The sequence below is a fragment of the Colobus angolensis genome, unplaced genomic scaffold (assembly GCF_000951035.1).
Source record: "Colobus angolensis palliatus isolate OR3802 unplaced genomic scaffold, Cang.pa_1.0 Scaffold188, whole genome shotgun sequence".
NCBI lineage: Eukaryota > Metazoa > Chordata > Mammalia > Primates > Cercopithecidae > Colobus > Colobus angolensis.
Genome location: NW_012115021.1, coordinates 1557840 through 1573999, shown reverse-complemented (window position 1 = coordinate 1573999; position 16160 = coordinate 1557840). Strand labels below are relative to the sequence as shown.

The following is a 16160-nucleotide window of genomic DNA, read 5'->3' as shown; positions in this document are numbered from 1 at the left end:
GGAAACCTGTACCAACTTCATGGATTCTTCTCAGTTGCACGGGCTGCCTCTGCTCCACATGTTGGGAACCAAGCCTTGGTGACCCTAGGAACAAGACTAGGAGTGACAGGAAAAGTTCATCCTCTTAAGAGACCTAATCCTTGCCTGTCCTTACACCACTGATATTTATTTCTGGCTTGGCCATTGTGCTCCTTCACTCGTGCTAATTTTGGGCACAGCATCTTCTTCCCTGGGCTTAGGTCCTAAGTGCCAAGGCTTCCCTCTGTCGGATGCCACAATCAGTCATGCTGAATGCCGGTCACCCACGCATGCGTGCTTTGTTACAGTTCTCATTTGTACAAAACCAAAGAGGGAAGCTTTCATCAAGCCCCCTTGGTGCCAAAACATCTCGATGTTAATTTGTGCTAAAATAACTAGAGGACTAAAACCTAATCTCATACCACAAAAAGGGGACCATGATGACCTCGCATTACAATACAAGGGCCTTTGTGGGACCTGGGAATTATTTTTATACAGACCGTGGCGACTTTGAGCAATAAATTACACATCCTGCAGTTTTCCCATCAAGGAACGGGTTATGAAAGGAAAGAAAACCCTGCCACTAATAAGCAAAGACACGTGTGAGGACACATACAGGATGTCCTTATGGAAGAAAGCAAATCATGTACTTGAGCATGCCACCTAGAGGACTGTGTGTGAATAAAAGTGGCTTGGCCGGGTGCAGTGGCTCATGCCTGTAATCCCAGCACTTTGGGAGGCCGAGAAGGGCAGATCACCTGAGTCAGGAGTTTGAGACCAGCCTGGCCAACAGGGCGAAACCCCGTCTCTCCTAAAAATACAAAAATTAGCTAGGCGCGGTGGCAGGCACCTGTAATCCCAGCTACTGGAGAGGCTGAGGCAGAAGAATCACTTGAGCCAGGGAGGTGGAGGTTGCAGTGAGCAGAGATCACACCATCACACTCCAGCCTGGATGACAGACACCCTGTCTCAAAAAAGAAAAAAGGCCTTACACAGTTATTTGAATAATGATGACTTCAAAATTTTTACACTAAAAAAGAATTTATACCTAACTGGCATTTTCTGATTAGATATGAGTATAAAACTGAACAATTTAAAAAATAGAATTCACAGGCACAGATTTCACAGATTATTTCTGTTCACTTGGGAAAGATGGGGGGAGGCACTATATTCCATGTCTTCTAAGGATATTTCTACGAGAGAAATCAAATTGTATAAACTGGAGAAAAATGGTATTCCAAAAAAAAAAAAAAATCATTCCTCTTGGACCATGACAACTTTGAACAAAACTATTCTCACAAAATTTCATTTTAATCATCTTCTTTACAAAGCACAATACTTAAAGACTTTTCTAAATACAACTTTATAAAATGAAGCAAAAAAATAATCTCCATAGATGCCTGGTCGAGTCCATGCTGAATGCAAAATAATTTTTTTTTTTTTTCAAAAGTGATACTTCCAAGCTTTTCAACATTCTTGATGGGTCCATTTTGTAAAGAGTAAAGATGGTGGCTGTTTGGGTAGCGGCTCATCCAGTTCCTTGACGCAGAATCCTCTTGCTGGGTAGCCCGAGGGGCAGCAATGAAGCTGTACATACCAACTTCTCCTTCCAGAATCACTTCTCCCTCTCCTTATGCAAAGGAAGCCAATGGCCTCTATGAGGGGGAAGACATCAGCTCTCTACATTCCATGTTGCCAGTGCCCCATGAGGGTGTTCCAACCGCTCAATTTAATCAACAATCCTACTCTGTATACACGTTATATAAAACTATATAATTAGGGATTTTCATAAGTAGATGAGAAATTTGAACATCGAAGAATCCAATCTGCATTCTTAGATCATTAGGTGGTGGGGAATCTCTGGAATCTTCAAGTTTAATGCAGAAATGCTTAAAACTGTCAAGGGGTACAGGGATATTTTACGCTGCTCTTGGGAACTTGGCACGCCTGACTCCAAGCACACTGAACCCAAGGCTGCTGAAAAGGCAATATATCCAGGGATGGGAATGGAGGGTGTGAGGTTTTCTTCCTTATACACTCCCTTCCCTTAACTGTGCCCCCACCCAGGAAGACCGAGGTGTTCGGGCTCAAGTAAATACTTGGAGGGAAATAACAGCCTCAGGTAGCAAGGATGAGCACGTAGGCAAGAGGAAGGCAGGGGGAGGGAGGGAAGAAGAGAAAGGAAGAGACATTTATTTGTAATACTATCAATGACCAATAATGTGATTTTTTTGCATCACTTCTTCAGTATCATTAACTCTCATTCTTTGTGGCTGTGCAAATCTATTAATGTTTAGTAGTTTCACTATTAAACTCAGGAAATAGACAAAGCAGCTTTCGAGAAACACATCCAACATCTTCAGGGGCCATTAAGGGACCACTCCCTCCACCCCTACCCCTGAACAGTCTCACAATACAGTAGGCTCCTCATTTTCAGCTAAGGATGAGAAAACAGCTACATAGTCTAAGGCTGAACTGTTCATGTACTACAAAGATAAAGCGGACGGGCAAACATCAGTTTCCTTGGGAAAGAAAAAGCAACTCCATAAATGCAAGAAAGTTCCAATGGCTACACTTCAACGTGACCCTCCTCCCATTCTCTTGGACCTGAGGAAGGGGTTACAAGTGAGCAAGGCAAATGACATTATGTGAATACAGTTTAAACGATAACACACACGGGTAACCCAGTGCAGGAAATAATACAACTTTCCCCCCCTTGTTTTCATTTGCATTTTACTTTTATTTATTTTTGCTTTAATAATGCATATTCTGTTCACGCAAAAGGTGCAAAGGACAGAAAGCAGGGGTTTAACTTGGCTGATGAGAAAAATCAAGCAGGGATGACATTTCTAGTTTCATGAACAACCTAAAACTAGGAGAAATATAAAAGTCACAGCTGGTACCACAGAGCGCGCCCAACTTCACAGCTGTCTCCTCTTAGGACCTTTGGCTAGGGTGAGAGAAGCTTTGAAGACAGTGACCTCTAGTGGACTTGGATAAGTGGCAGACTTTTTTTTTAATTTTAATTTTTTAATTTTTTTGAATCATGGTAGCTGCATCACAAAAGCTCCAATCAAGAGGGTGGTAAAAAGAAGGCACAGATCATTGCAAATACCAGATTTTCTCTTTCTCTTTTTGTAAATATACCATCATATATAAGCTAAAATTTCTCTTAGGGTGGTGGGGTTTGCTGGCAGAGGAAGGGACAGGTTGAACCTACAATTGCATATGTAATAGAATCCTAATGGGGGGACAAAGAGCGAGGCAGCTCTCAGCCTGAAGCAAAAGAAAAGGACACTCGCTTCTGACTACGTGTAGTACAAACACTAGGGAAGTCTGTGACAAAACACGATTAAAAAATCATAAAATTATAAAGCTTGTAAACGAATAATCTGAAATTACATTTTATTAATGGAAAATATCATCAAAATAGTACCACTATGGACTAAACTGCCTGAGTTTTCATTTCGCATGGAGATCTCAGAGTAGAAAAGCCTTTAGCACAATTTTGCTCTGTGTAAGTCACAACGAGTGCCAGCCCCAGGACTAAACCCTGGGGAAGATTCTCCTCTTGGATGGAATTTGTGTTGTGCTATCAAGACTTTTGTGCTAATCTTTCAAACAGGGACATTTTGAGGCAAACCTTTAATCTTTTGGCACAAGATTATTTTGGCTGGGGCAGAAAATTTGAGTCTCGGACTCAGGATGAATAATGTGACATTTCATTGATCAAGTATTCATTTTGATTGTAGAACTTTCTTTATGTCATTCACTTCCATCTAGAAAGAGAAAAATAAGAATGGAACAAAGTCATAATGAATCGGCTGGTTTTATAGAAGCTGAAAGATTATAAACCTGGTCGACTGAAAGAAAACTATCTACCTGACAATTTTAAAGGTGACATGACATCGGAATGGACAATCAATAGCAATGCCAGAAGTGACATCAACACAGAACAGGCACACAGACACGAGGCACTAGGAAATGGTGAACATTTTGACTCTCAGGCTGCCAGGCTGCAAAGTTTGTCAAAAGCAGCAGTAATTGCAGTTTCCTAGCCAGAGGGTAGAGCAGGCGGTCCTATGAGGCTGGGCCATCTGGCAGTGTTGGAAGGCAGCTGTGGTTGGCTCAAGGGGGTGTCTGTCAGTACCCCCAAAATGATGGCAAGCAGCTACCTATCCTTTGTTAAGCAGCATGGGCCCCCATCACCACAAGGGCACCAACTGGCTGAAAGCTGAAAGTCTACCTTCGGTCAGTCAGAACTCCCACGCGTTCTCTGCCATTTGGTAACGGCAGTGTTGAATCAGAAGCTACAGGGGACAGAGCTCTAATGCCCTGGCAGGACAGAAATGGCCATCAGTGAGAAATCAAGAGCAAATGCCCCTGAACGTGGACAACTGTGGCCCCTGGAGCCCTAGTGACCACATATAATGAGGCCTCTTGGAAATGGAGGTGGGGGAGGGGCTTTTTGCAGAGGAGATGTTTAAGATAAATTCCAGGCCAGGTGCCGTGGCTCACACCTGTAATCCCAGCACTTTGGGAGGCTGAGGCAGGCAGATCACCTGAGGTCAGGAGCTCGAGACCATCCTGGCTAACACGGTGAAACTCCATCTCTACTAAAAATACAAAAAATTAGCCGGGTGTAGTGGCATGTGCCTGTAGTCCCAGCTAACTGGGAGTCTGAGGCGGGAGAATCACTTGAAACCGGGAGGCGGAGGTTGCAGTGAGCCAAGATCGCACCAGTGCACTCCAGCCAAATTCCAAATGAGAAACCCAATTTGGGGCACATTTCCTAATGTTTCCCTTCCCCAAGACTTCCTGGGGAAATGATATGTAGTAAGCCTATACGAGTCTAAGAAAATGGTCACAGGAAATGTATCCAGATCTGCAGAGAGGTGACAATCATCTATTTTTGAAATAAAAGCCCTGACTCTGTCCTGCCCCACTGAGCCTAGGACTCACAGGCAACAGAACCCAAGGGGACTCACCTGCAACCGAAGCCGGATTTTCTTCTCTTCATCCAACTCAGACAATAACTGTTTAATCTCTCGTCTGAAAAGCAAATGGCAATGAAATTAACCAAAATCCCAGACTTCCCTCATCAGAGATCAGAAACCTCTTGTTATCACTACAAAATCCATCTGATCCTTTTTCACAAAGAAACTGTGGACAAAACATCATTATTTTTTTTTGCATTGTTACTGCTTAAAATTTGTTTCAGGCAGAAAGGCTTGCCATTATTCTGGGGCCCCTAAAATATGTAGCCAGCAGCTGGTGGTTGTGGAAGCGACCTTTGAAATCCCTTAGTCCAAACTTCTCCCAAAAGGAGAAGATGGGGAAAATGAGGCTCAGCATGGTGTCCTGACTTGCCCAATGACTAGACTTCACGTAACCTGTCAGAATATGACAGGTTCATATTCTGTCATCTTCCCCATAACCACTCCTTTATTACACAATCACTGGGCTTCAAATGTACTTATTATAATTTTTTTTTTTTTGAGACAAGGTTTTGCTCTATTGTTCAGGCTGAAGTGCAGTGGCACGATCACGGCTCACTGCAGCCTCAACCCCCCAAACTCAAGCGATCCTCCCACCTCAGCCTCCTGAGTAGTTAGGACTACAAGTGCACACCACTGTGCCAGGCCAATTTTTAAAATTATTTTTGTAGAGATGGGGTCTCACTATGTTGCCCAGGCTGGTCTTGAACTCCTGAGCTCTAGCAATCCTCCTGCCTTGGCCTCCCAAAGTGCTAGGATTACAGACATGAACCACTAAGCCTGGCTCTTCATTTTTATTGCGGATGTTTTTGCCACTCCATATATATATATATATATTTCCTTTATTTATTTTTATTATTATTAATTTTTGACATGGAGTGTCACTCTGTCGCCCAGGCTGGAGTTCAGTGGGGTGATCTTGGCTCACTGCAACCTCCGCCTCCTGGGTTTAAGCGATTCTCCTGCCTCAGCCTCCCGAGTATCTGTGATTACAGGCATGCATCACCGTGCCTGGCTAATTTTTGTATTTTTAGTAGAGATGGGGTTTCACCATGTTGGCCAGGCTGGTCTCAAACCCCTGATCTCAGGTAATCTGCCCGCCTCAGCCTCCCAAAGTGCTAGGATTACAGGCGTGAGCCACCACGCCTGGCCTATTTCCTTTATTTTCAACAGGGTTTTTAATTGCTAAAAGGTTACTGGTATGTTTTCATGGATTCTCACAAAATCCTACATAGTAGGTCCCAAAAACTTGGGGGTAAAATAATTGGAGTACTGGCATGGCAATCATGTCTTAGAGAAACTGGCCTGACTTAGGATCCATGGCCTAATGCCCTTTCCAACATTAAAAATAATGAAGTGCACAACACTAACCATCCCACAAAGTCAGGGCTCTATACTTAGGACACTGCAAGCATCCAAACACTGGGCAGAGAGCTGTCCTCCATTTTAAGGTATCGAACACTCCATTTTACCTGCATATTTTTACAGACTGGATGGAAAATCAAGAAACAAAGATGGCTGACACACCACAGTAAAATAAGGTGGAAGTTATATTGCATTTTCTCACTTCGGATGAGCACCATGATAGTCCCTATCTCTGGGGCAGTGTCCCAGCTCTGCTGTCAACATACTGGGTTTATATCACAACTGATGTGAACCAGTTGTGATTCATTACTGTATTTATTTAAGCACACATTATGCACCCATATCTCAGTGGGTACTACTTAGGGATTAGGAAGGAAGAAGGTGAGACTCCAAGCAAATGTTCCAACCCCAGGAGACTGGCAGGCAAAGCCTCAAGCAGTCCAGCTGTGGGCAGTTAATTGGGGAAAGCAGTCCAAAGAAAGTCACTAAGTCTTCAACTAGTGAAATGAAAATTAGTGTTAAGTCTATGAGGAGGAAGAAAGGCAGGGGAATTGAGAGAGAAAAGCCAGGGAAAAGCAGGGAGGTGAGAACCAGCTTATTTGGGGATAAGGAGAGCTGGCGTGGACTTCAGTTGAAGGCTAACAGGAAAGTGACAGGAAAGCGAACACGAGAGACTAGTAGGGACCCACTGACCCTGGGCACAAAGGCCAGACTGACGTAGGTAGCAAAAGGCAGGACTTGGAAGACAGGCCACTGTGGGGTGTTGATTCAAGAGATTTTGGCCGGGGAAAGACAATTCCCACCAACCATTTGCAGGCTTCACAGTGCGGGAGAAACATGGTGTGGCAGCCCCGAAGCACAGGCCATTTCAGACGTTGCAGGCACCTCTCAGAGGGTCCAAAGGGCTAAAGCCCTGAATTCAAGCCAGTCTGATACCATGATGGTCCTGTTCAGAAGGCAAGAACCAATGATCTGGGGTGTCCTGGGGCCTCTGAGATGTCCTGTCTAGGCAAGGGAAACAGGTAACCTGGACATGGATGGGGCCTTTGGGTACCCAAATGAGTAACCTCCAGAGCCAGATAGGAGCTGGGGACTTTAAGGGGTTAGAGGTAGCCTGGCTGGTCCCAAGATTCCCTCTCAAGTAGCATCGTGCCAGTCCTGTATATTAATCTGATGGATCTCTTCCAGGCTGGGGTAAGTCCAAGAGGCTTCAATTCCACATGGCACCACCCAGCCCGAGTAGAACAGAACCTGCTTGGAGCCCCATTGCTCAAAGCGAATTCCATGGAACCCTCATCCTAGGATGCGCTAGAAAAAAAAGGTTCTATGATGAAACAGGCGTGGGACACCCTGCATATGCTGTCCTCTCCATCCTCCCAATGCAAAGGGAAGGCTCTGAAGAGCCCTTCAGAAAAGAAATTAACTTAGCTTAACCCAGTTATTCCTGCAAAGTAACCATAAAACACATTAGGGCCCTCTAGCCACGTAGAAAGAGGCAGGTGACAGGGCTTCTGCTGGCCCCAGACTGGCAGAGGGCTTCATCGCTGTAAGTCTCTGGCTGCATCCCCTGTCACCACCCCAGGCACCTCCAATCCAAGAAGGCCAGTCGCCTGGGGATGCGCTGACCTCACCAGGCTGCCCCGTGTGACCAGGAATCTACATGATGTTCTCGCTGCTGGAGTAGTACGCTCTTAGCAATCCTAAATCATTGTTCAAAATCCTACCCGGGAAATAACTCTTTGAGATGCCTCCCCTGATCCTCTCAAGAAACAGCCAACTGACCCCTAAAATCCTTGAACCTCAGTTTACTCAGAGCAGTGCCTCCCTACTTTTTTTTTTGAGATGGAGTCTCGCTCTGTCACCCAGGCTGGAGGGCCGTGGCGCAATCTCGGCTCACTGCAACCTCCGCCTCCTGGGTTAAAGCAATTCTGCTTCAGCCTCCCAAGTAGCTGGGATTATAGGCGCACGCCACCGTGCACAACTAATTTTTTTGTCTTTTTAGTAGAGATAGGGTTTTGCCATGTTGGCCAGGCTAGTCTCAAACTCCTGACCTCAGGTGATTCACCTGCCTTGGCCTCCCAAAGTGCTGGGATTACAGGCATGAGCCACTGTGCCCATTCTCTACTTCTAATCCTCCTATGGGCTTTGTCATTGCAAACCACATCGTGGATGATATTGATGTATATTACTTATTTTTGTGTCCAGGTCTTTCTCCTCATCTAAGCGCTCTTTGAGGATTAGAGATGTAGCGAGAGTGTGTGTGCAGCCATGCGTGGAGAAAGACCTGCCCCGCCCCGCCCTGCCCACTGCAGTCTCATGGTGAGAACATCTTACTCAATGTAAAATCTTGGGCTTCAAGATTCCCTACGTCTTCTTCATACATTACCGGTACCTCAATGCAGGCCAACTGCTTCATCTGGCAGCTAAGTGAAGAAATTGCCATTTTTCTGTTGCAAGAGGAAAAGCTAGCTGTTGAGCTTATTTAACAAGGGGTTCATGTACATACTGTGTTTTATGGGGGATTTAAATGCTTTTCTTCTTAGCAGTCTGCTGAGAGCATCAGTCCCTGCAATGGACTCATCCCTCTATGCCCCGTGGCCAGCCTGTGCCCTTCCTGCACACAAACTCCAGCAAAAACATGCAGCATAATTTAAGTATAAATTGAGACTCTCGGGGTCTACACGCACTCCCACCACTGCTGCCACCATCACCGGGGAGACCAGGCCCGCCGTCCAAGGCAGGCTGGGATCCATGCTTTCAGAACTAGGTGCTGGCCTGGCGGAGAGCAACCTGGGTGACAGCCGCCAAGAGTCCCCGGACACTCACTTCTGCTGGTCCTTCATGGTCTCGATGATGCTCCTCAGCTCGCGGACCTGTGTCCTTAGCTCCTCCACGGCCGCCTGGCTGCTGGCCGCAGGCTCCATCTTTGGTTTTCCTTCCGTGCCGAACAGAGAAGGGGAGTTGGCTCTGTGTCCAGCTGTTCCCAAAGAGGATGACAGCGGGGAGGGCACCGCCGAGGACAGAGGGGCTGGCCCACCACCACCTGCTGCCATGGTCCCCGGCTTGGGCGGCAGGGATGCTTTGTTGTCGGACACCTGTGACGAGGGAAGGCAGGGAGGGTTCAGGGCTGGGGATTTGTGTGTTGTGTCTTTGTCCTGGTTAGTCAAACTCTCTGTTAACACCACTGTCCCTGCCTCTCTCCACACACTCCATTCACTTGTTCCTTCATCCACAAGCCACCAAGGGCCTGCTTGGTACAGGCATTTCCCCCTTACTCACATGCCGCCTTCTATGTATTTTAAATGTGACCTTCTTTCTGGACAGAGAGTTTCCGACTGGTTCAATATACACACCAAGATGCCCAGCTACTTGCCAGGCACCACAAACTCTGAAGTGAACAAGACATTGAGGCATTCTCCTGATCTCCAGGGAGCTCAGAACCCAGTGGGGTGCAGACAGACAGACAGACCAACGCACTGCGATGGGGGGATGACTGCACAGAGGGAGGTGAGCATACAGAGCCCCAGAAACACAGAAAAGGGGCCAGCCATCCAGATGGGCGGGCATCGCAAGCAGGTGCTGACAGTCTCGTCTTGGAGGAGGACCAAGAAGTAGCCAGAGGAAAGGAGGGGCACTTAGAGAAACAAGCTGCAGCAGGAGGGAACACGCCAGGCAAAGGTCTAGAGACCGCAGAGCAAAATGCATTGGTGGGAAGTACTGCTAGAGCATCAGAGGGGGCAAGAGAGGGCCTTGGGGGCAGAGCTAAGGCTGGGAGGTACAAGCAGCTGGGCGAAAGGGTGAGAGGAGGGCACACCATGCTGAGGACCATGCTGGTTGCAGAAGGGCCTAAGGGTTGGCAGATGTGGAGCTGGAGAGAACTGCTGGGAGAGTCTTACACAACGTAAGCTAGAAGTGGTCAGGTTTTGACCCAGGCAGTGGTTAGGAGGATAGACACAAGACAACTTTGAGTGATGTAGCGAAGGCAGACGCAGCCGACATAGAGTGCCAGGCATTGTTCCCAGTGCTGGGGGCAGGAGTGGGCCAGAAGGATGGAGTCCCTGCCCTCATAGAACAGATGCCTTGTGAACAGGGAGATGTGGTCCTAGACAGGATGCAGAGGGTGGAGGAGGAAGGACAGATCAGGGACCACGGGTGCAGTGGACACACCAGGCATCAAGATTGTACCTTTCATGGGAGAAACAGCAGGTTGAAGAGTCAGATAATTAATTCTGTTTTTGACACATTGGATATTAGGAGCCCTTAGTGACTGGGAAAGAGGAGGAGGAGAGGGGATGAAGAAGAAGAGAGGCCTAGAGGAGAGTCCAGAAGGATCAAAGTGGTTGCATGAAGGGTGAAGGGTGCTGAGAGGAAAACTGGGTGGAGTCCACTTGGTGGAGCCAGGGAGACAGAAACCTGCTCGTGGCAGATGAGCACCTGGATGGGAGGCGAAGGTGTGGCCTGCAAGTTTAGGACTCTCTTTCCAGAAACTTGTTTGAGGCAGGAAGACAGGAGAGAGGGAGCATGCTCATGCGGAAGCCTCAGGGGGAGGTGGGATCAGGGAAGGGTTCCGTTCACTTTCCAGGACTGGGGAGACCCTAAGCTGCACGATACGCTGAGAGAAAGAGCCAGCGAAGGGCCAGGGTGAAGATGGAGGAGACTGGCGGGGGAGGCGTGATGGAGGCAGAGTGTCCTGAGAAGGCCAGGAGGGCCCAGGAAGAAGGACAGTCACAGATGAGAGAGAAGAGGGGTGCCCAGTAGGCCCCTGGGGGAGAAGGCACCAACAAGGGAGCTGGGAGGCAGGTGGCAAGGAGGGAAAAGAGTGGGACAGGATGTTGGGAGGCGGGGAGGATAAGCAGCAGGGCAGAAGTAGAGGCTGGTGGTGAAGCTTGGCAACACGGCCGCGAGACTCCCTCCAGCAGCAGGTACCCAGCAGGCCCTCCCAGCACAGGAGCCAAAAGGGGCTTGGCCGGCATGGTGAGGAGGCAGAGTCTGGATTCAGGCTGTGCTAGAGGGAGAGACTGGGCAGAGAAAGCCAAAAGCAGATGGGCCATCATTCCCAGCCTCTCTGCTCGCCTTTTTTCTGCCAAGTTACCATTGAGGAAAAGCGCTCTCTGCTGCCAGGGATAGAGCTCCGCCAGCCCGTGCTTTATCATTAGTAGGAGTTAGAGTAAGAGGGAAGAGGAACTGACATTTCTGGAGCAATGATCACATGCCGGACGCCGGCTAGACAATTCGAACAACGATTGGTTGGCACAAGCATTTTACCAAGCAGAAAACGGAGGCTTAAAGAGGTGGCCGAGTAGTTCCCCAAGACTCATAGGTAACAACCGGCGGAAACGGGGAGTCAATTCCCTATCAACCAGATCCCTCAAGTCCAGCACTGCAACTGTGGCTACCTGAGTCTGAAGATTTGCGCTCTCCTGTCCTTCTCTCCTTTGCTTGTCACCTATTCCTGGGCTTATGCCTTTTCCTGTTTCCCATCCTGCATCCTTGCGGACCTCCCATACTCCTGTGACCCACCAATCAATGCCTTTGCACTGACTGACTTCCAGACACTTCTTGAATCAAGGCTTCCCTTGGCATTTCCTACATGACTCGCTCTCCCGGCCCATTTCGGCTACTGAGCAATTTTAAAGCCCTCACAGAGTATAGGCCACCACCTTCCCTAGATCAAATTAGTTCAAGTGGAATTTCTAGAAGCAGTGAAGAGCATGACATGACAACTCCGGGGAAGTAAAATAGGCTAATGGGATAGAACTGTGCAAATCAGAACCGTGAAAACCCACTGTCCACCAGTAGATGTCACTGTAGAGACACCCCAGGGATGTCAGAATGAACCTATACCTACAGTCACCAGAAAAAACGGGTCTAAATCCAATTTCTGCAAATGGAATCCTTTTATAAAGAAAGAATGCTTCGGTTTTGTGAATAATTACAATTGATCTGTTGTATAGGATCACGTTTTGCATACTGTATCAGATTTGTAAGAAAATCTATACATGTAAATTCTTAAATCTACGGAGAAGGAAAATTCCACGGTAAACTGATTTCTTTGTGCTATTCCTGCTTCAAGTGACTACAGCTTTCTGCTTTTAGACAGAAAGAAGTTGCTAATATTCAGAGAAAATAATTCCAATTGACTTGGTTTGCTTAGTGGGAGAAAATGGAATTTTAAAATCTTGGTTCGTATTCATAGGAAGAAGAGAATTTATACAAGATGTTCCTCAAAAGTTACATGCAGTAGCCAAGAGCTAAATGTCTTCCTTGTTTCTCATAAAGTATCTATACTATTCTCTGGGCATGGAATAAAATTAAAGTGTTTTTAGACTATAAATTTATCATAGAATGTGAATCCAAATCAATTTTCTTTAAGAGACCACATTAGTTATCTATATTTATGATCTTCCAACTATAATTTGTGACCAGCTTTGAACATAAAAGACAAGATCTGTGGGCAGAGGGCACAGCCTTTAATATATTTAATGTCTTCTCTCTAGACATCTCAGGGCTTTTTAAATTGTTCTGGTTGTGGTGATGGTGGTAGTGTGTGAAGGCATTTGTGAATGTGTGTGTGATGGTATGAAGAGGAGATCAAACCACAAGAGAGAAACATGGGAAATAAACAACTGAACTTGTATCTCAGGGATTCTGCCTAGTTTTGGAGACTGCAACATGCCTCGAGGATTTTGATGAGTAATAGAATCGCTGTCATTGAAGAATGGCAAACACCTGCACTGTCTGTGTATCTTTGTTTGGTTTATAACCCATCATTAGCACATGCATGAAATGACAGGGACACCCTCGCCATGGCTAGTCACTCACTTGGGATATGGTAACAGTCTTGGAAGTTTTCTTTGACGCGTCCACTCCTCTGTGCGCAAGTGAAATGTGTTCCTCCTTATCCTCTTCGGGACTTGGGGAGTCGAAGATATCAGGGCTTGAAAGGGATGACTGATAAAGCCAAAAGAAAATGCTTTTGTCAGAATTACACCTTAGCTGACACCGCTTTCGTGAATATAATGCTATGTGCTTTCCAAAGCCCTTGACACTGCTATTTTGTCTTCTCACGATAACCCTGTGAGGCAAAAAAGTGTGCTGTTATCCACGCGCTCAAGAGCTGATTAGTGGCAGAACTGCAACTAAGAAGCAAGGTTTCCTAAACCAGGGATCTTGCCACTGATGTCCATCGATCACTTCAGTCTTGCAAGCATCCATCGTCCATCCTTTCCTGCCTGCTCCTTCCTCTAAACATTTGCTACCATGTGCCAAGCACTGAGCTTGTACTGCAGACTTAGTGACATGCCACACAGAATGCCTGCCCTCACAGGGCTGACAGTCCACCAGGGAAGAACCCCACACAGGTCAACAAGAGGCTGCTCTAATCTGCCTCTCCTCCATTCCTTGACCTTTTCCAGGATTGCTAAATCCGCTGCATACGGAAGTGCCCTAAAGGATGTGTCTGAGAGAAAACCATTTCCAGGGATAAGGGCTCACCAGGCTGTGTTCCAGTGACTGGTGTTTCCTCAGCTTGAGAGCACAGCTCTGCTCGCTAGTGCAACAAGCTCATATCTCCTTTGGTACCTGCTGCTAAATCTCTGCGCTCATTATTGCTGACAGTCAACATTCATTTTGGAGTCTGTATTGCTACAGTATATTTACAGAATGGCAGCATCTTTTGGTAAAATATAGGACGACACCCCTGTTCTTTCTGCCTCACTGTGAAGATCACTGTAAAGATAAAAAAGCCAGATGAGGCCAGGCGCGGTGGCTCATGACTGTAATCCCAACACTTTGGGAGGCTGAGGTGGGAGGATCTCTTGAGCCCAGGAATTTGGGACCAGCCTAGGCAACATGGCAAAACTCCATCTCTACGAAAAATACAAAAATTAGCCAGGCACGGTGGTGTGCACCTGGAGTCCCAGCTACTCGGGAGGCTGAGGTGGAAGGATCACTTGAGCCCCGAAGGTCGAGGCTGCAGTGAGCCATTGACATTGCACCACTGCACTCCAGCCTGGACAAAAGAGCAGGACCCTGTCTGAAAAAAAAAAAAAGAATTCTGGACCAATTCACTGGAATTCACTTGGTCATAGATGATCACTGGGCTAGAATTTCCTTATTTTAGAACAAAGCAAATTAAAATAAGAGTTCCTATAGCAAGGAATCCTTTATAATGAAGAATCTTCCAGAGATCTCTTTGGACAAGCTCATCTTCAGCTTCATCTCTATGCTTTCTACCCTGGTGGTAGAAAAACAGTCCCATTTAAAGTCACCACTTGGCATCATTATAGAAAAATTACACTCAAAAATATTGTATGTTTTCTTCTGTTTACTTAAGGCAGAAATCTAATGCATTTTAGGGAATTTTTAAGCAAAGTTTTCAATTTAACAGGTTTTATTTGTTAATCTTCATTTAATCTGAAAATCCAATTACCTAGAATAACGTTTTCCCCACCACCAAGCCTTCTTATTAATCTAGGCTTAACTGCTTAGCCACCATACCATGCCTGGATCCTTTCATTCTGAGATTTGATTCAAAAAGCCAGTTCCCTCCAATACAACCTAGGGTTCATGAGCTGCCAATCAAAGCTTGCTCTTTGAATCCTATAAGCATAAAGAGCTTCAGCTAGGGTCAGAGGCCCCAGGCTGGGGAATCATGACTGGTATATTTCCTCCATCATTTCCCCCAATGGCCTTTGAGGAATATGCCCATATCCACTAAGCCTCCACTTGCCTATGAAAAATCCGCATGTGCTAACTAGAAGAAGACTAAACAGGAATTCAAAGTACACATCCAAGTGGGGATGAATGGGAATGAAGGGAAGAGAATACAATATTTATGCTTTAAAGCACAAATATATCCTTTTGTTCTAAGTCTGCAAATGAAATCACTTCATATAAAATGTCAAACTTCGAGTCACTGTGTCATAAGCTTCTTGCAGACAGTGACCATGTGCTTTTCATTCCAGTTGTATCTTTGGTACCTGGCACAGTGCCGAGCCCATAGGGGATAGATTTCTATAAAGATTTATTGAATGAATGAACAACTGTGTAGTCTGAAGGCAGTGAAGATGGTATGTCCTTACCACATCCCCCAAATACATATGAACTCTCAGCCATGGGATGTATGGACCAAAGATGAGACAAGAGATGGTAATTTAAACCTGTCTGTAATTCTGGAAGTCACAAGGCTCTCTAGACCTTGAAAAGTTGGGAAGGATTTGGAAGGAAGACAAAAATGATGAAGGATTTATAGAGAAGATGGAGGAGGTAGGATTGAAAAACAAAATATAGAGATACTAAGAAGCAACTAAACAGGTCGTGGGTATAAGAGGGGTGTTGGGGTGGGGTGTGAAAAGGTGAGAGGGAGAGGGGAAAGAAGGTGGTGTTGACAGAGAAGTCTGTGTAACAGTAAAAAAAGTCAGCTACTTTTAAAAGTCTTTCACCCAAAAATGTGTCAATGCAAAGTTAGGTTTGTTGCATACTAAGAGGAAAAATAGGATGACTCAAACCATACTTCCAGACTCTAGATATGAGAGAAGAGGTTCCAAGGAAGTGACTTTCTTTTTCTTCTAAATGATGACACCTTAGGTGGGATCAGTGATGACATGAAAATAGGATGTGTCCTGGGAAACCTGCAAAAGGTTAATTCCTTGGTTTATCTGGGTAGAGGTTACAAGGACTTAGACTCACTGGAACAAGGCAATGTGCTATACAGAAATAAACAGATACAGAGAGAGAGAGAGAGAGAGAGAGAGAGAGAGAGAGAGAGAGAGAGAGAGA

The 16160-nt window shown here is 46.1% G+C and overlaps 1 protein-coding gene across 4 annotated transcripts in view; it reads right to left on the bottom strand.

Moving 5' to 3' along the window:
• Positions 1-1310: 1310 nt before the first annotated feature.
• The window catches only part of SH3KBP1 (SH3-domain kinase binding protein 1), a 311350-nt gene continuing 296500 nt past the window's right edge, over positions 1311-16160 (bottom strand). For all 4 annotated transcript variants that reach the window (XM_011940194.1, XM_011940195.1, XM_011940197.1 and 1 more), the window contains 4 exons: positions 13203-13331; positions 9207-9475; positions 5007-5070; positions 1311-3797 (listed from right to left, as the gene is read on the bottom strand). In XM_011940194.1, the coding sequence (XP_011795584.1) occupies positions 3756-3797; positions 5007-5070; positions 9207-9475; positions 13203-13331 (504 nt within the window). In that variant the 3' untranslated portion in view covers positions 1311-3755. The remainder of the gene's footprint in view (positions 3798-5006; positions 5071-9206; positions 9476-13202; positions 13332-16160) is intronic.